This window comes from Rhinatrema bivittatum, chromosome 2, assembly GCF_901001135.1.
Source record: "Rhinatrema bivittatum chromosome 2, aRhiBiv1.1, whole genome shotgun sequence".
NCBI classification, from domain to species: domain Eukaryota; kingdom Metazoa; phylum Chordata; class Amphibia; order Gymnophiona; family Rhinatrematidae; genus Rhinatrema; species Rhinatrema bivittatum.
In genome coordinates, this window is record NC_042616.1 from 555788738 (window position 1) to 555809735 (window position 20998).

General features: G+C 43.4%; 1 protein-coding gene across 2 annotated transcripts in view; it reads right to left on the reverse strand.

Moving 5' to 3' along the window:
* CCDC102B (coiled-coil domain containing 102B) overlaps window positions 1-20998 on the reverse strand; it is an 810362-nt gene that overhangs the window by 714292 nt on the left and 75072 nt on the right. For both annotated transcript variants that reach the window (XM_029590911.1, XM_029590910.1), the window contains exon 2: window positions 13266-13897. In XM_029590911.1, the coding sequence (XP_029446771.1) occupies window positions 13266-13868 (603 nt within the window). In that variant the 5' untranslated portion in view covers window positions 13869-13897. The remainder of the gene's footprint in view (window positions 1-13265; window positions 13898-20998) is intronic.

The window sequence follows — 20998 nt, forward strand, 5'->3', positions numbered from 1 at the left end:
CTAAATTTTTATTGCGGCAACTCCACTGCATAATGTTAATACAACAAGCAATTTTCAAGGTGCCCCAACACGGACCCGTGTTTCGCCGGTGGCTGCATCGGGGGGACCAACAGGAATTCAATCAATCTGCAATTTTAAATTAGTTAAAGATCAGGACAACAAACAATGGACTAAAGCCGATGTACAACCTAGAACAGTAAAAATCAACATTCCTTGGTGCAAGTGTTCATAAGGTGACAGGGAGTGCATTTACCCTTCGTACAACCAGGTATTTTAAAGGCAGAGTTTGGGCGCCAAATTGCAGGTGAACAAATCACCTTTCTCGCGGGAACCAATCATCGGTTCCCAAGAGGCATAGCGCACTAGGTAGGTACACAGACGGGCAACCAGTGACAGTATGAGAAATAGAAAAAAAATTTTAGAGAACAGATTAGGAAAACAGATGCCATTCAATCTCCCGATTTAATCCTTTCGGAGACACAGTGTCCAAAGTAAAAATCCATTTTTGTTCTTGTCGGCCCAAAAATTCTGTATAATTACCACCCCGGATTGGTTTAGAAACTACCTCAATTACAGCAAACCAAAGGTCAGTGATAGTATGGGAGGAACTTATCCAGTGTGCTACCAAGGGTTCTTGATCACGGGACGTGCAAATATTTGAACAATGTTCAAAAATTTGGGTTTTAATTTTTCGTGAAGTTTTTCCGACATAGAGTAAAGGACAAGGACACTTAATCACATAGATGACACCCTGTGATGTACAGTCAGAATTAGATTTTAAATAGAAAATTCTATGAGTTATGGGATGTTGGATAAATGAAAGGGTCTCCGTATGGGGGCAAGCTGTACAGTGACCACACGGACGGTGTAAATAATCTCCAGAAGAGGTCGCATCAACCCTCCCTTGATATGCATGTACCAATCTATCCCGTAAATTGCGCCCTCTACAAAAGGTAAACCGAAGAGAACCCTGGAACATTTGGTATAAAGATAAAGAATGCCAATGTGTGCGCACAATTTTAGTCACTTCCCGACTCAGAGGGGAGAAGGGAAGGATACAATTATTAGAGGGCTCTGATGGAGAGGACTGAGGTAAGAAGAGTAAATCACGGTTCACATATAATGCTCGATTAAAAGCATTCCGAATTACTTTACTAGGGTAACCTCTAGCCAAAAAACGAGAAGTCATAATTTGTGCCTGTTTCAAAAATTCTTCACGAGTAGAACAAAGACGCCGTAATCTTAAAAATTGACCTGTTGGAATATTCTTACGGAGATTTCTCGGATGACAACTATCAAAGGCTAATAAGGTGTTCCTATCTGTTGTTTTACGAAAAATAGTGGTGTGAAAAGTATTATCTTGGACAAAAACCAAAATATCCAAAAAAGCAATAGATAATGCGTCTATAGCAAAATTAAACTGAAGGTGTTGGTTGAGTGAGTTTAACCAATCTACAAACATTAGAAATTGAACATCAGTGCCCCGCCAGATAATAAAAATGTCATCTATAAATGTCATCTATAAATGTCATCTATAAATTTAAGTCTCTTCGAATTTAGCCACATACAGGCACGCAAGGCTAGGGGCCATAGTGGCCCCCATCGCTGTGCCTTTGACTTGTTGGTAGAACTTGCCCTCAAAACAAAAAAAGTTTTTAGTAAGAGCAATTTCAGCTAATTTCAAAATGAAAGATGTAGAAATACGGCAAGGGGCAGGATGAGAGTCCAGGGCTTCTTCAATGACTCGTAGGGCTTCAGACTGTGGGATGTTAGAATATAGAGATACTATATCCAATGTAACAAAAAAGAATTGATCCGATGGAGGAGACAATGAATCCAAAATAGAAATGAAGTGAGAGGAGTCACGAATGTATGATTTAATTAAGGGAACCAATGGTTTTAGAAAAAGGTCCACAAATTTTGAAAGTGGCTCAAGTAAAGAGCCAATCCCGGCAACTATTGGGTGACCCGGTGGATTCTCTGTGCTTTTGTGAATCTTCGGAAGAGTGTATAAAACAGGAATAATGGGATACTCTATTAGCAAAAATTTACTTTCACGTGGTGTCAACATTTTCATATCTAAAGCTTGTTGAACTACAGGTTCAATCAGTGATCTTAAATGGGCAGTTGGATCATCAGGAAGAGGGCAGTAAAAATCAGTATCACTCAGTTGCCGATGTATCTCAGTGTCATACTGTACCTTATTCTGTATGACAATCCCACCCCCCTTGTCTGCTGGTTTTATTACAATGTTAGGATCACCTTCTAAACTCTTTATAGCTCGTGACTCAACCTTAGATAGATTAAAGTATGTAAAATGGTGAGCTGAAGCGAGAGTCCTCACATCTTGCTTCACTAATTTCTCAAAAGCCAAAATAAGAGGATCAATCGGGCCAGGAGGGGTCCAACGAGATTTAACGTGAACCAAGGATTCATCGCGGCTATGTGGAAATTCAGCAAAAAAAGATTTTAACCATAATACCCTGTAAAACCGCTGTAAGTGGACTTGTAAATCAAATGTATTGCATTTCACTGTAGGGACAAAGGACAAACCTTTACGTAAAATTCCTAATTCAATGTCTGACAAGGTATGAGAAGACAAATTAAACACTGCAGTGGGTTCTACTGCCAAGGGTCCACTGGAGTCCGAGTGGCTCTGGTTGGTCGCTGGGTCTGAGTGTTGCCTCGAGTGCGGGACTGAGTGGTGTACTCCACCCGTGACGGTTGAATTGTGAATCGTGAATTTCAGGACAACCTTTCGAAGTTTAAGACTGATTTGAAAACCGGGAAATATAAGAAATTCTTACGAGACGAGAACGATTACCGGTCGGGTTTCGTTTATCAATGGCTGTCAAAATCCTGCCAAACTTATCCGAAGAAAGTGTCATTCGCCCACGATTCATCAGGCGATTCATCGGGGGAAGAAGGCAATCAACAGCGTCCCAGAGATCAACCCGTTGCTTCAACTATGTCAGACTTACCTGCCTCTTCACGTTATGCCTCAGTCACTGCTTCTTTTTTGGACTCAGGCCAAAAACCTCCAGACTCAATTCAACTGTCACGGGCGGAGTACACCACTCGGTCCCGCACTCGAGGCAACACTCAGACCCAGCGACCAACCAGAGCCACTCGGACTCCAGTGGACCCTTGGCAGTAGAACCCACTGCAGTGTTTAATTTGTCTTCTCATACCTTGTCAGACATTGAATTAGGAATTTTACGTAAAGGTTTGTACTCCGCCCGTGACAGTTGAATTGAGTCTGGAGGTTTTTGGCCTGAGTCCAAAAAAGAAGCAGTGACTGAGGCATAACGTGAAGAGGCAGGTAAGTCTGACGTAGTTGAAGCAACGGGTTGATCTCTGGGACGCTGTTGATTGCCTTCTTCCCCCGATGAATCGCCTGATGAATCGTGGGCGAATGACACTTTCTTCGGATAAGTTTGGCAGGATTTTGACAGCCATTGATAAACGAAACCCGACCGGTAATCGTTCTCGTCTCGTAAGAAGTTTTGCCTGCTAATTTTTAATAAAAAACTCAAAACGTGGCTGTTCCGCCAAGACTTCCCAGAACCCTGGGATACACATTAGGCGTGATCTACTCATAATTAATGGATCCTCCCCTCCTCTGAATACCTGGATAGCATGGATACCTTCTCTAACATATGGACTATCTCTAGTCTGGACTACCTCTAGTCCGGAATTTGTTTCTCTCCCTTCAACTTAACTTTATATTTTTCTTCTAGCTTCCTAAGCTTCCAAGTTCACAGTACTCGTTTTAATGTAACTTTGTTTTTTTCCTTTATCTAGTTATTTTCCCCTGTTCGATGTAAACCGTCCTGATATGGTTTTTAACCATGAAGGTCGGTATAGAAAAAAATGTTAAATAAAATAAATAAATATGAAAATGTTGACACCACGTGAAAGTAAATTTTTGCTAATAGAGTATCCCATTATTCCTGTTTTATACACTCTTCCGAAGATTCACAAAAGCACAGAGAATCCACCGGGTCGCCCAATAGTGGCCGGGATTAGCTCTTTACTTGAGCCACTTTCAAATTTTGTGGACCTTTTTCTAAAACCATTGGTTCCCTTAATTAAATCATACATTCGTGACTCCTCTCACTTCATTTCTATTTTGGATTCATTGTCTCCTCCATCGGATCAATTCTTTTTTGTTACATTGGATATAGTATCTCTATATTCTAACATCCCGCAGTCTGAAGCCCTAAGAGTCATTGAAGAAGCCCTGGACTCTCGTCCTGCCCCTTGCCGTATTTCTACATCTTTCATTTTGAAATTAGCTGAAATTGCTCTTACTAAAAACTTTTTTTGTTTTGAGGGCAAGTTCTACCAACAAGTCAAAGGCACAGCGATGGGGGCCACTATGGCACCTAGCCTTGCGTGCCTGTATGTGGCTAAATTCGAAGAGACTTACATTTACTCATCGCACTGGTCCACCCATATAGCATTATGGGTATGTTTTATAGATGACATTTTTATTATCTGGCGGGGCACTGATGTTCAATTTCTAATGTTTGTAGATTGGTTAGACTCACTCAACCAACACCTTCAGTTTAATTTTGCTATAGACACATTATCTATTGCTTTTTTGGATATTTTGGTTTTTGTCCAAGATAATACTTTTCACACCACTATTTTTCGTAAAATAACAGATAGGAACACCTTATTAGCCTTTGATAGTTGTCATCCAAGAAATCTCCGTAAGAATATTCCAACAGGTCAATTTTTAAGATTACAGCGTCTTTGTTCTACTCGTGAAGAATTTTTGAAACAGGCACAAATTATGACTTCTCGTTTTTTGGCTAGAGGTTACCCTAGTAAAGTAATTCGGAATGCTTTTAATCGAGCATTATATGTGAACCGTGATTTACTCTTCTTACCTCAGTCCTCTCCATCAGAGCCCTCTAATAATTGTATCCTTCCCTTCTCCCCTCTGAGTCGGGAAGTGACTAAAATTGTGCGCACACATTGGCATTCTTTATCTTTATACCAAATGTTCCAGGGTTCTCTTCGGTTTACCTTTCGTAGAGGGCGCAATTTACGGGATAGATTGGTACATGCATATCAAGGGAGGGTTGATGCGACCTCTTCTGGAGATTATTTACACCGTCCGTGTGGTCACTGTACAGCTTGCCCCCATACGAAGACCCTTTCATTTATCCAACATCCCATAAGTCATAGAATTTTCTATTTAAAATCTAATTCTGACTGTACATCACAGGGTGTCATCTATGTGATTAAATGTCCTTGTCCTTTACTCTATGTCGGAAAAACTTCACGAAAAATTAAAACCCGAATTTTTGAACATTGTTCAAATATTCGCACGTCCCGTGATCAAGAACCCTTGGTAGCACACTGGATAAGTTCCTCCCATACTATCGCTGACCTTTGGTTTGCTGTAATTGAGGTAGTTTCTAAACCAATCCGGGGTGGTAATTATACAGAATTTTTGGGCCGACAAGAACAAAAATGGATTTTTACTTTGGACACTGTGTCTCCGAAAGGATTAAATTGGGAGATTGAATGGCATCTGTTTTCCTAATCTGTTCTCTAAAAGTTTTTTTCTATTTCTCATACTGTCACTGGTTGCCCGTCTGTGTACCTACCTGGTGCGCTATGCCTCTTGGGAACCGATGATTGGTTCCCGCGAGAAAGGTGATTTGTTCACCTGCAATTTGGCGCCCAAACTCTGCCTTTAAAATACCTGGTTGTACGAAGGGTAAATGCACTCCCTGTCACCTTATGAACACTTGCACCAAGGAATGTTGATTTTTACTGTTCTAAGTTGTACATCGGCTTTAGTCCATTGTTTGTTGTCCTGATCTTTAACTAATTTAAAATTGCAGATTGATTGAATTCCTGTTGGTCCCCCCGATGCAGCCACCGGCGAAACACGGGTCCGTGTTGGGGCACCTTGAAAATTGCTTGCTGTGTTAACATTATGCAGTGGAGTTGCCGCAATAAAAATTTAGAAATTGTTCTTTCATAAAATGATTGTTATCTTCTTTGATCAGGACTAAAAGTTCTATGCTCTGCACTTCTCTGATTTGGGTAATTGAAATCTCCCATTATTACTGCACTGCCAAATTTGTTAGCTTCCCTGATTTCATTATCCATCTGATCGTTTTAGCCAGGTGGATGGTAGACGATCCCAATCACTGTACTCATTCCCAGCACACATAGGATTTCTATCTGTGGAGAACCTTTGTTTTCCCTAACTAAAAGGAGTGTACCAATTGATTAGGGAGATTCTGTGTAGAAATTAGTGAGAGAGATTTGGGGTTTTCTCCCCCATGTGGGAACAGCAGATGGTGTGTCATAGCTGTTTATCATCTCAAAGCACCATCTATCCTCATGGATTTAGTTTGGATTTTGTTGAAGCAGGAGATCTCTCCCGCCTGTCGTACAATTTTTTCCTAAGTTATGGGAAAGGAGTAAGAAAGTCTTCTCATTTAGAGATCAGCCATCCATTGACACATCTATCCAGCCTTTAAGCTTGCTTTGGACCCTTTTAAGCCAATTTTTGAGAATCCTTCTGTGAGAGCCAGTCCTCCTTGTTGCAATGGACTGGGGCATCTCAGTATTTGAGGTTGTATTTGGGGTAAGAAAAACCCATAGTGTGCTATCTCTCCTTCAGAAGATAGACATGAAAGTGCCCTCATAGTACAGAGGAAGCACATTTTGAAGTAATTGTCTTTTTATACTATCTCCTCTGTTTGGAGGCAAGTCAATTTTATTCCTCCCTTCCTGCTTCTTGCTTCATTTTACCCCTTTTTGTATTCAAAGACTATTTTTGTTCCACTTGGATCTGATGGCCCTTGATACCTGGGACTCTGTGACTAAACCATTGGGAGTGTGGAGTCCTTTATACTGAAAGAAACCGAAGAACGGAGAAGTTCATTAGAGGCTAAGAAACTAAAGGTTACAAAGTAATGGTAACAAGAATTTTGTTGCTGCTACTTGAAGTATTACATAGAGGAGAGTAAGGTACCCACCAGGTGCTGCCTAAGGAGTTAACTGATTCAAGAGGATTTAGGAAGAGTATAAAATCTGGGACTATGTTCTGATAAACTATTGGGACTGTATTCTAACCACCTTCAGTGGGATGAGCTGGCACAATAAATTGGGAGTTAAAGGAACATTGAACAAACTTCAATCTGATAAATCTGAGATCATTGTTGTAGTTTGTTACGCATACCGTCCGCGTCCATCCCGTGCATGGGCCTGCTCACCTCCATGGTTCCATGGCAGATCCCGGGTTGGCCTCCCTAGTAACAGCTGCAAGCGCTTCCAGGCCTCGGCGTCCCGCGGAGGCAGTCGCCGGGCCTTCCACTGCACACCAGGCCTCACGCCGGAGCTCGGTGTCCTCGGCTGTGTTGGCCATGCCCCTACACGTGCGCGCGCGGACCATCCAGCCTCTTGTAGGACCAAGGGCGGGTCCTTTTATTTATTTATTTATTTATTTATTTATTTAAAACCTTTTCTATACCGTCGTTTAGTAGTAAACCATCACAATGGTTTACTACTATCACAATGGTTTACAGATAGGCACATATGGTAAACAGATGGTTTACAGATAGGCACATATCTGTAAACCATCACAATGGTTTTCAGATAGGCACATAAATAAGTCTGGTTAGGATTATAAATTTGCTAGTAGGTGCCAATAAAGTTTCGGTTTCATGAATCAAATAATATACGCTATTTGGATTGTGGATTGGAAATTCCATTTATATTAATAATAGGATATCCATATGAGAATACTGTACTCTTAAATTAATCTTTAGGTATGAGAAAAAATAATAAATAATAAAGGAGGGATAACTGCTATTTGTTGACTTTTAACAGTGTGCCGGAATTCTCTTTCTTGTCCACTAGTATTCCTTACTCCCCACTCTCATTGTGAATAGCTTTTTTGAAGAGCCATGTTTTTAAACTTTTTTTAAAGAGTTTTAGATCTTTCATTAGTCTTATTTCGAGTGGTAGTGTGTTCCATAATATTGGACCGGCTAGGGATAGTGCTCTCTCTCTTACTTGTGTCAGTTTTGCTGTCTTTACAGAGGGAATGGTTAGTAGAGCTCTATTGGCTGATCTTAGATTTCTCTGGGGGACATGTAGTCATAGTGCAGTGTTTAGCCAGTCAGTATTTTCCTCATAGATTAGTTTGTGGATGGTGCATAGTGTTTTAAATTGCACTCTTTGTTCAATTGGCAGCCAGTGTAAATCAGCAAGTGTTTGAGTGGTGGTGCGCCCTGATTGATTCCCTGTTACAAGGAAGTCCCTGCTTGTACTTCCTTGCCTTGGCAATCGGGTCGGCGTGTATGCTAGATTGTCACGGAGTTTGTATCTTGCCCCAGCCTTGTTCCAAGTCTCGTTCCAGGATCCTTCTGTTCCAGTTCTGTTCCTGCCTTGTTCCTGCTTCCTAGTACTCCAGCATCCTTCTGTTCCTGTTCATCTGTCCATCTCCCCAGGTAGTACCTTCAGAATGTCTTACTGGTACTGACCTCGGCTTGTTCCTTGACCTGCTTGTCTACTGCCTGCCTTCTGACTCCAGTCTGCTCCTTGACATGCCTGCCTGCTGCCTGCCTCCTGACCTCAGCTTGTTCCTAGACTTGTCTGCCTGCTGCCTGTCTTCTGACCTCGGCCTGCTTGTGACCTCGTCTCACCTCCAGAACCTAACCTCTGCTTTGCTGACTACTCCTCGGACTGAGCCCCGGACTTTGACCTCTGCCTGCTTGACGACGTCTCTAGATTCTGGCTCTGTTCCTAGCCTTGTCATCACCTACGCTATTCTGGTCCTCCTTGTTCCATCTGACCTCCAGTATTGAACCTGACCATGCTCCCCTTCTGTCTGTGGGCACATCAGACTTCTATCCTTCTAGGAAACCCTGAAAAGCCCACCTAAGTCTAAGCGGAGGGTCCCTACGGGCTCCTCCCAGGGGAACCTCGGGCTTCCAGTGGTGAAGCTCTTCCTAGCCTCTATCGCCTCCAGTGCTCCGCCCCCTGGGGGAAGTTTCTTCCTGGTCCCTACCAGGAGGTAGTTCTCAACTGCCTCGTCTATGGACGACAAGCTTTACCTCCTCTACCGATCCCATTGTCGGTACTGTCTCCAGCAGCCCAGGTGTCAGCACAAGAACTGCATCAATTCTGGCAGCACACCAAGGAACTTCTTCAGAAGGCTGGACCGAAGGCCAAAAGATTCTATGGAGTGGCTCACCACTGAGCCGCTCCACAACTTCAACTTGGAGACAAGGTATGGCTCAGTACCTGCTTCATCCGCCTAAAACTGCCTTCTATCCGATTTGCATCTAGATTACATTGGGCCTTTTGCAGTGCTTCGGCGCCTGGGTCCCATATCCTACAGCCTACAGTTACCTGCCTCTCTACGCATCCACAATGCCTTCCACATCTCCCTCCTCAAGCCTCTTATATTATCAGAATTTTCGAAGAAGACACCTGAACCACAACCTCTTATAGCTGAAGAGGACATCACCTATCAGGTCGAGGATATATTAGATGTGAGAAAGCACGGAAGACGCTGGGAGTACCTCATATCCTGGGAAGGATTTGGCCCCGAGGAGAATAGTTGGGAGCCTGCAAGCAACATCCTCGACAAGGAGTTGATCCGGCAATTCCATGTTTCCCATCCTAGTAAACCATCTCCCACCTTGTTTGTTTGTTGGTTAAACTGGGGTGTTTTGTCCCCAGCAAAAAAATGTGAAAAAAGAAAAAAATACTTCTCCTATGCCAACTATTTTTTGGTTCTTCTTTTTGTTATACCCCTCTATAATCCCAGCCTAGTTCTCCCACACTTTTTGTTGGTTGATTATATTGGGATGTTTTGTCCCCCTAGAAAAATATTTGAAAAAAAGAAAAAATACAAGTTTCTCTTCTCACTCTACCTTTTTTTCTGTTTTGTTTGTCTTGTTATCAAGGATTGCCTATACTTTTGTACTGCTTGTAATCAATGCATTTCACACCTTGCTGGTTTAAATGCCTATGTGCTGTTTACGATTCCTGACAGTATATCTTCCAGATCAATGCTCATTGGCATGTATTAGCTCTACAGTCAGTCACAACATTAAATCCTAATTAATTTAATGAGAGGTTTCACTGTGCTGGCGGTGTGTACATAGCACATGCATGGCTTAATCTTCAAAGTTTGACAACAGCATATGCTAGTCTCTGATAAGATCAACCATATCCTTCCTTCTGAGAAATGTATCCCCCACTCCATCTGACTTTGAGTTTCTGCCCAAATCCCCTTCCCTTACAGTACTTGCCAATTCTTGGTCTTGCCCTAGTCATTCATTGCTTTGCATTCCTACTTCACCACTCCTCAGGCTTTTGTTACCATTATTCTTCTGCCTCAATCCTCAGGGTACACCTTGGGGATTTTATGGCTACTGTTCTTGCTGCATTGTTCTGCTTTTTTCATTTCAGTTTTTAATAATCACCAGTGCCACTGCTGCTATTGCCACTACAAGTCATTCTTGGTACTGTAGGGTGTCTCCTCTGTTCCTTCAGTTGTCTATGATCTTCCTTCTAAATTCCCTTTCCCTATGATACTTGCTGTCTCTTGGTCTTATCCTACTTTTGTTCTTATTTCATTGGCTTGCCTTTACCCTTCTGATGATGCCTAGCCACCAGTTTATTAGAAATTATTAGAAAATCCCAGTTTGGGATCCCAACATAGTCTGCATTGCTTTCCCCATTAAGTGAAATGAATGAATGAATGAATGAATAATAAATAAATAAATAAATATAACAATTATTATTTTCATGTCAAACTAATGAAACAAATGGGGGTGCCCTACAAAACAAATGAATGAACCAAAATAAAAATGGTTCCTCTGCACATCCCTTATCTCTCTCTCTCTCTCTATATATATATATATCTATATATATATTTATATAGATATATAGATATAGATATATAGATATAGGTATAGAGACATATAGATATATATAGAGAGAGAGAGAGAGATAAATAGATCTACAGAACTACAGTTAAATACATTTGGGGTAGATTTAAAAAAAATGCGCGTTCGCGTACTTTTGTTGGCGCACCAGTCGCAAACAAAAGTACGCTGGATTTTAGTAGATACTCGCGTAGCCGCGTGTATCTTCTAAAATCCTGGATCGGCGCACGCAAGGCTGCCGATTTTGGGCAGCCGGCGCGCGCTGAGCCGCGCAGCCTGCCTCCGTTCCCTCCGAGGCCGCTCCGAAATCGGAGCGGCCTCGGAGGGAACTCTCTTTCGCCCTCCCCTCACCTTCCCCTCCCTTCCTCTACCTAACCCACCACCCCCCCCCCCCCGGCCCTATCTAACCCCCCCCTACCTTTGTCCACGGATTTACGCCTCCCGGAGGGAGATGTAAATCCACGCGCGCCAGCGGGCCACTGGCGCGCCGAGACGCAACCCGGGGGCGGTTCCGGAGGGCGCGGCCATTCCCCCAGACCGCCCCGGGCCGAAACCATGCCCCCGGGCCCGCCCCCGAAACGCCGCGTCCCGCCCCCAAAATGCCGCGTCGATCGGCCCCGCCCCCAACACGCCCCCGACAAAAAACCCCGGGACTTACGCGAGTCCCGGGACTCTGCGCGAGCCGGCAGGCCTATGGAAAATAGGCACGCCAGCGCGCAAGGCCCTGCTCGCGTAAATCCGGGCGGATTTACGCGAGCAGGGCTTTTAAAATCCGCCCTTTTATGTATCATTTTTTATATTTTTTTTGAATGACTAAGTTTTAGCAGTAGATGGTATTGAATAATAAGAATATGGAGGCATGTTTTGGATTGGATAAATTGAAACAGAATTTCATAGGACATTTACAAAATGAAAATATATTGATTTGCTATAAAAAAAAAATATTCTTTAGATGTTTATGATTATAAAACCAAGTGTCTGTATACTGTCTGATATAAGATACTTTTAAAAATCATTATATGAATTAGAGCAGGGCTTCCCAATCAGTGTTGGGACCCAAATGGGGAGCACAAAACCTACCACTGGGATCACAAGTACCTCAAACAACAGCACTCTCAGGTGCCAGCAGCAGCATTAATAGTGGAAGTCAGCATGTGGCTTGTGAGCCTGCATGCACTCACAGGCCCTGCAGTTACAGTCCATTTGCTTGGTAGCAAGAGGCAAGATTAGGGATACCACTGTGCCTGTGAGCTTGCACTAGCTTGCACTAGCTCACAGACCCTGAGCTCATTGTCATTATTAATGTTGCTGCTGCTTGCATATAACCATGGGGTTTGGAACCAACAATGAGGAGGGGAATGGCTGAATGAGCATAGGCCAGTAGAGATTGCCACTGCCCCTCTCTCTCCTCACCCATCATTGAACCTACTGATGAGAAAAATGAGTCTGTCCTCTCATGAGTCTGTCCTGTCTTCCCACCAATTGCCATCCACCTTTGGCCTGGGGTCTAAAGAAAAATGTTGCCTCTCACCTGGCTAGGGGAATGTTTGGCAAAGGGGGGGATCTAAAGCAGGAGGCATTTGAGGGTTGGATCAGGTAAGGAGGGATTCACTTATATCTTCTATCCCTCAGTCTGAGAGAAAGGGAATGCCAGAAGATTGACTGAGGGATATTAGAGAGGACTTGGTGGTGAGAGGGAATCCGCTAGGAGGGTTGTGAGAGAAAGGTTGGAGGGGAGGAGAGGTAGGGATGAGAAGGAGAAGATGACAGAATCTCATTTGGAAATTATAAGAAGGGCTTAGAGTTGAAAGATGATCAGCCGAGACGATGTGAAAAGGGATAAAGGGGTAAGGGAAAGGGAAGAGGTAATGTAAGAACATATCAGCTGAAGGGGCAGAGGGTGAGAGAAGGGGTACACTGGAGGGGAGAAGGTTGTCCTCTGGAGAAGGTGGAGATTTAGAGAAAGGATCAGCTGGAGGGGGTTGATGTTAAGGAAGGGGATCAGCTGTAGTGCAGGGAGGGTGAGAGTGGAGTGATTGTTAGACGGAGACTGCATTCCTGCTAATTTCTTTTGGTCATTCTCTGGGGTCATATGAAGTTTCAAGTGCTAAAATGGGGTCACACTGGCTAAATGTTTGGGAAACCATGAATTAGATATTGCTGTTGAATTAAATTGATGATCCACTCCTTTTTTCTAAATATGATATATTGTGGACAGCAGGATTTAACCTCTCCAATATAATTCATCCAACCTCTAATAAATACTAAGCATTCCTAATGCAAAATATACTATAATGTTTGACAGTATTGTATAACTGTGCTTACCTTTCTGCTGCCCTCTTCTATTATGGGACTTTGGTTATTCTTTATCCTATCCTTCTCAAATATTTCTTCTGGAAAACCCATTTGATGTATTTTTCCCGTGTGACAGGCCTCTAGAAAATCAGTTTTCTTCTCCCAGATGATTTCTGCTTTCAACTGCTCCTTTTCATTTATCAAATCTTGCTTTTCTTTTTTTAGAATGCTCAGTTCCTTCATTATCATCTCCAGTTTCAATCTCAGTTGTCTTACTTCTTCCCGGGCCTTGTTTCTTTCATCTCGCACTTTACTCCACTTCTCCCGCCAATTAGCTGTACAATCAGACCACCATCGCATAGTCTTCTCCATCTGAGTAGCTCTGGCTTTGATTTCCTCAAGTTCCTGTGCTCGCAGTACTTCACTAGTTTCCCAGTCACTGCTATCACCCAGGTACACACAAGGGTGCTGGAGTGAGTATGAGTGCAGCCGGTGAGCTGGTAAATTCAAAACACATATATCTTCTGGCTGTAGGCATGCTCCTACCAGTTCATAATGTTGTCGTGATGACGATTCTTCTGTTCTGGGGTCTTCTGTTCCCTCTCTTAAGTTAGAGACAGATTCTAGATTCATAGTTCCAATGTCTTAATACATTTTCATACCTACAAAAGATATGTTCGAGATTGTTTTTATTTAAACAGGTATAAAATAAAAGACTTTCTATAGAAAGCTATCATACAATTTATTTTACAAAAACAAACAGTAAAGTTATAGGTGCAAGATTTTTCCCACCAATCATTGTTCCTGCCCATGTGATATCATTATAAATAGAGTATATTTAATGTTTTTTAAAGTATTGTTTTATGTTGTATTATTTTATGTTTTATTTGTTTATATTCTGAAATAAGTATATTTATTTGGAATCCACTTTGTTTTTAAGATAAGTGGACTAAAAATGTATAAATAAATACATTATTGTATAAAAAGTATATAGTATATAATTTATTTAAATGAATGAACTGCTCTCTTGTATAAAGTCAATACGTTTTATGAACCCATGATCAAAAGTGCCCATTATACAGCTGACTGAATTGCTCCTTTGACTTGACTAGTTATTTGTTTTTAACCCAGCAATTCGCTTGTACTTCCAGCCAATCAGAACCAGGACTGGGACTTGGTGTCATGAATCTTCATTCACTACTACCCAGAACGTTTTGCCCCATTATATATCTCCTACCCCAACATACCTAGCCTGGTCATTGCATTACAGTCCTAGGCCAGGGATCATGCAAAAGGATTCCTTTAGAGATTCTGGAATCATGGGCCCTGAATCCAGTCACATGGTGTTACCCTATAGCAATGATCACAAGTCCCTCCCTAGTTTCCCTCCACTGGGGTTGGTAAACACTGCCTCTGCAGTATCTCCAACTGCATCAGGGAGCAGAAGACCCAACTCAGGGTTCCAAACAGGGACCTTCTGCAAAGCACTGCAGCTGACCCAGGTGAGGCTTTGGCTGGACTAGTTGCATAAGTTTAATTATTTTTTTTAAGTGAGCAAAAACATTTTAATTCAATGAGGTCAAAAAAGGGTATGGAATTTTACTACTTGAGCAACAAAATTTTGTATGTATATTATATAGTGTCCATGGTCTTTGTTTAATGTTGGGAAAACTAAAGGTGAGGGGATGTGTAATTCAATTTTTCTGTCAAACATATTTAAGACAGAAGTCTCTATTCAATGCTGCTGTTTTATTACAAATGCTTGTCACAAGGATTACAAATGAAAATACTTCCAGTCCCTCAACATGACCATGTTTCGCTAAGGGGCTGTGTCGGGAGGAACCAACGATAAAACTTTCACATCATTTCCTATAATTCTTGATAAACATTTCATATTAATTTAGAAATCTCGAGATTGGCAGGGTGATTCAAAGCGTATGTGTGACAGCATTCTCTAAGGCAGCAGGCACGGGCCAATGAATGCGCACATATGTCGCTCTTGCACCTGTTTAAAAGTTACTAAATTTTCTTAGTGTGCATTGACTGGACTTAATTCACATTAAATCCAAGTTAGTGTGCATTAAATTCAATTTAGTGCGCACTAAGTCCAGTTAATGTCCGCTAACAGAACATACACCCAGATTTTAAAAGCCCTGCGCACGTAAAATCCGGGCTTTACACGCGTGGCCGGGGCCTTGCACATGCCGAGAGAATTTTCGAAGAGGCCCGGCCACGCGTGTAAAGCCCGGTACACGCACAAGTGCTGGGCTTCTTCCAAGGGTCGGGCCGGGGAGCATGTTCTGGATGGGGAAGGGCGGGGCGGGGGCGAGCCAGGACAGCGTCATTGATTGCTGTCCCAAAGGCCTGGCTGCCGGCGCGTGCAACTTACTTCAGCTCAGGAGCTGAAGTAAGTTGTGAAACAAAGGAAAAAAAAAGAAAAAAGTAGGGTTTAGGGGTTGGGGAGGAGAGGGGAAGGGGAAGGGGAAGGGGAAGGGGAAGGGGATGGGAGGTTAGGTAGGGGGGTAGGGCGCGCATGTTATAAAATCGGCATGTCCATGTGCGCGTGCTGAGAAGCTCGTGCACATGGACATGCGTGGGCACACTATAAAATCTACCCTTTAGTGCGCACTAACATGAAACTCCAAAAAAAAAAAGTTGGTTTCTTTTTTTATTATGTGGTTCCAATGAAATGAAATGAAATAAACAATGCATAGCCCTAATTTATATATAGTAGAACCCTAAACAGTCCAATAACCTTAACATCTGTATTTCATGGATAGCATTCATATTTGTCTTACAGTAATTCTTCTAAAAGAATAATGGCAAGGTAAATATTTGTACATTATTTCAATTCAGTTGTGATTTAAAAAAATGGTAATTATAAATATTTTCACAGAAATTATCCCACTTACTTTTTTTGCACCACTATATCTTCACATTTGATTTAGGTCTTGTAAATATGACTACAAGATTGGCCTAAATGCCATAGCAGACTGTAAGCTTACCCCTCCAATGACCTATGTTATCCCTAAGGTGGATTCATTTTATATTGCACTGACTTACTTATTAGACATTCTTCTATTAGCTGGATTAGTTCCCATTCCCTTCTGCCCTTAATCAAGTATCACTTTCACTTGCTGAGAAGATGTTTAGAAAGAAAATAATAGCAATGCTAAACCCATTTCACTTTGGGGCGGATTTTCATGCTCCGCGAATAGGCCTACTTTTGTTTGCGCTCCAGGCGCAAACAAAAGTACGCTGGATTTTAGTAGATATGCGCGGAGCCGCGCATATCTGCTAAAAACCTGGATCGGCGCGCGCAAGGCTATCGATTTTGTATAGCCGGCGTGCGCCGAGCCACGCAGCCTAGCCCCGTTCCCTCCGAGGCCGCTCCGAAATCGGAGCGGCCTCGGAGGGAACTTCCTTTTGCCCTCCCCTCACCTTCCCCTCCCCTCCCCTGCCTAACCCGCCCACCCGGCCCTGTCTAAGCCCCCCCCTTACCTTTGTCGGGGGATTTACGCCTCGCTCTGGGAGGCGTAAATCCCCGCACGTCAGCGGGCCTCCTGCGCACCGGGACGCGACCTGGGGGCAGGTCCGGAGGGCGCGGCCACGCCTCCGGGTCCGCCCCCGAAACGCTCCCGGCACGCCCCCTAAACGCTGCACGGTTCGGGCCCGTCCCCCGACACGCCCCCGACACGCCCCCCTCGGAGAACCCCGGGACTTACGCGAGTCCCGGGGCTCTGTGCGCGCCGGTGAGCCTATGTAAAATAGGCTCACCGGCGCGCAGGGCCCTGCTCGCCTAAATCCGCCCGGTTTTGGGCGGATTTAGGCGAGCAGGGCTCTGAAAATCCGCCCCAAAAAGCAGAAGGCTAAGGTTACGGGGATTGCTTCCAATTCTCCCTTACCTTAGCCTTACACCAGCCACAGATTGAAGGGTTTCTCATTCTACCGCCAACTTATTTTCAAGGAGTGAGTGCCGCTGCAGGTAGAGTCATAGAGTAGACACCGAACCTGCAGGCTGAGGAGATCTCTTTGAGCCCCAGAGCACCGATCACACCTTCTCCTCCCCATTGCGGGCTGACGGATTATCCAGAGTCTCTGCCGGCTTTGCTGGGGGTGAGTCCGTCGATGCTGGTATTAGAGGGGACAGTTGAGGAGGAAGTCGGAGGTCCTGTATGTTATAACACTGAATGTGCTTTGGAATGCTCTGGTCTCTCTTGAAATATCTATTACTTCATTAACTAAGAATCACCGAATTCTTGTTATGGAAAATCAAGTCCACTCTCAGGGAGGAAAAATGGAAATCCTGGAATCTTGTATCACCTCAGTTGAAAAAACTCAAAGTTGCTTGGTTCAGTATGATTTGATTTACACTAAAAAGTTTGAAAATATTAAAATTTCCCTGAGAAGTTTGAACTTGAGAGTTCTAAAATTTCCTTTTATTAAATTGACTTCACCTACAGAACCATTCAAGAATTATCTATCTTATGTTCTTAAGATACCTGCAGCAGCAATGCCTGTTATTACAAAGGCATTTTTTGCCACAAGTTCAAGAAGATATCAGTGGAAATCAGTCTCAAGATTCAACCTTTGATTTGACTAACATTCTTGAATCATCGCAAGAGTTTGAGATGACTAATAGAGCCACTTTGTTGGTGTCTTTTGCTTTTCTGGTTGATAGAAATACCGTGTTTAGATATTATCTTCGTAATAGATTACTTACATTTTATGGTCAGAAATTGTGGATTTATTATGATATAACTAGGTTGGCTCAAGATCGAAGGAAAAGATTTCTGTCTATCAGATCAGAGGTTTTGTCAAAGGGCACCTAGTTTATTTTATGATATCCTTGTAAACATCTCAATGCCAATTATGTTTTCTTTGAACCTTCACGGCTTCAGGGTTTCTTGGACTCCCATACCTAGAGGATACTCTTGCATGTATCGGCTTATCGATATGTTGCAGTGATTGCTTCCTCAAATATCTTTTCTGTTTTTCATGGTTTAGATCAATCTTTTTCTTTCTTGGTTCCCCCTTTTCTACTTTTATATTAAGGGGAATATATAGGTGTAACAATTTCTTTTTTTTTATTGTTTATTGGTAATATATTCACCTCTTTTATACCTCTTTTTTCTGTAACAAAAGATTCTTGTGTTATATGTAAATTGCAGGAAAAAAATGCATTCATGATAAATGTACATTTTTGGTGGAATTCAGTTTGTCTATACTATAAATATGAAAGGGCTGTTGCAGTCTGGGAAGCTGCAGTCCAGGTGTGAACCCTTGAACTGAACTACCCTGGGAAGAGTAGGTCGGGAGTCGGAGCCACAGGCAAAGGTCTTCACCCGGGAACCAGGAACCCCCCAGGAGGAGCCCGTAGGGTCCTAGAACCTTGGGACTTAGGAGCACAGTAACAGTCTCTATAGAGAAGGCCTGGGCAAGAGTAATCCACAGAGTCCAGCAGCAGGGAACAGGAAGGCCCGGCGAGAGCGGGGCAGTAGATAGAGTCTGTAGCCTGCTGAACAAGCAGTAGAGAGCAGGCCCGGGATCTGTAGTATGCCGCGGAGTGGAGCAGACAGGTAACAGGAACAGAGTCTGTAGCGTATCGTAGGCTGTGACCTGCTGAAGGCAGGACCGGGGTCTGTAGCGTGCAAAGAGCCAGACCGGGCAGAGAGTAAAGGAAGACAAATCCGAGTCAGGCTGACAGCCAGTCGATGCAGTCTCAGGTGCAGGCAAAGATCGGAGGCTGGCGGCAAGCAGGAGCGGAGTCGGGCACAAGCTGAAGTCAATGGCGGGCTGCAGGCAGAGGCGGAGTCGGGAACACGCTGAGGTCAGTGGCAGGCGGCAGGCAGGAGCGGAGTCAGGAACAAGCTGAGGTCAATGGCGGGCGGCAGGCAGAAGCGGAGTCAGGAACAAGCTGAGGTCAATGGCAGGCGGCAGGCAGAAGCGGAGTCAGGAACAAGCTGAGGTCAATGGCAGGTGGCAGGCAGAAGCAGAGTCAGGAACAAGCTGAGGTCAACCGGGAAAGCAGAACAGCAGAAGCGCAACTAAGAACTACTAACAGTAGCGACCCTCGTTGCAAGGCAATGAGAAGGCAGATGAACGCTGGTTAAATCAGGCTTGGGGCGTGGCATAGTTAGCCCAGGCGGGGCCAGACTTCCGGTGACCGTACGTCCATAATGCGCGTCCTCGCGTGCGCGCGTGGCAGCAGCGAGATGACCCAGTAATGGCAGATGCCCCAAAGGCCCAGCAGAGCCGCGGGAGTGGCGTTCCCGGCATCGGAGGTGAGCCTTGAGTTCAGCAAAAAGAGGGGAAGCGGTGGAGCCCGCAACAGGGCAGCAGCCATTATCAGTCTTGAAATCAGTGGATCAACATTTTGAATAGGATTTATTATGCTTTTTGTAATGATTGATTTTCTTTCCTATTTATGGATATGTTTTTACTTATATTCCTTCTTTATTTGATGTATATTGTAATCGTTTTATAAATCTGTCTCCTGAATTTTGTTATTTGTACTTTTCTTTAACAAGGTTTCTCTTGCTTATATTCATGTTATGTGGCCTTGAGGTTTATCCAGTTACATTTTTACTACATCAATATTTTAGAAACATACTTTCAATACAGAGGGTATATACATTCATTGTAGGTATGGTAGAAAAAGGGAATTAGCTTAATTATCCTAACGTAATCTAAATCTTTCTCCTTAAACTAGGAATGTTAAGTCTAGTGGATGTACAGGATATGCTTTTTGTCCACATGTGCATCTTCGTTCAGAGAAAAGTCTGGAATTCATCTTCAGGAGTAAAATATGGAGCTCTCCTGCATGGAAGGATGTCTGATGAATCTGGGGGTTCCTTGGGAAGTTCGTCTTACTCCTTACCCTACTATTCCAATGTCATGCTTGGCATTTTAAGGCAGGGGTCCCTAAACTATGGCTCAAGGGCTGAATGTCACCCTTGGCTGAATTTAATCCAGCCCTTGGCAGCAACGCAAGAAAGAGCTTTAACCAGCCCACAGAAATGATGACAGAAGGTGCCTGATCTGGCCTGCAGTAGCTGGACTCTTTTCACTACTATCGCCATCTCAGATACTTGAAATTGGAATACAAGTGGCAGCACATTATAGCAATGTGGGCGTGGCATGCCAGTGTAAGGCCACCACTTTCTGATTGCATTATTCATTGCTGAAATTAATACTGCTTGCTTAGGAGGAAGCACTTGTGCTGAACACTGGAAGAGAGACTCCAGTATAGGAATAAGGAGTTTTTGGCTTCTTATGAAGAGTGGTGCAGGCTATGAGGAGGAAGGCACTGGTGGTACTGATCTGTAGGTTCTGAGAGGCTACTAGTGAAAGCCAGGTAAAGATGGTGGTTCCTGGAGCTCCCAAACATGCCATCATCTCTTTGGAGCTGTGTGGGGAGGGAAATATGGCCATCATCACTTAAGAATGTAGGCTTTGGTGGCTAAGAGTACAGAAATCCTCTTCATTATAATCCATACACTAAGTCCTGCTGTCTGTCTAGTATACAGAGGGCAAGGTTGTTGGAGATAGGAGAAGATTGCCAACTTTGGAAAATATAGAAATATTATTACTCTCACTCTTTCTGCAACAACCGTCACCCATGGGAACCCTAGCCTTTGTCATTCCCTTTTGCAAATATTTCAAATTGCCAAATGTGCCAGACATTGTACCCTTTCAAACCCTTCTCAGCAAATAACTCTGAGGGTGATTTCCCTCCCTTCTTGCACGGGCCCTCTTGCTGA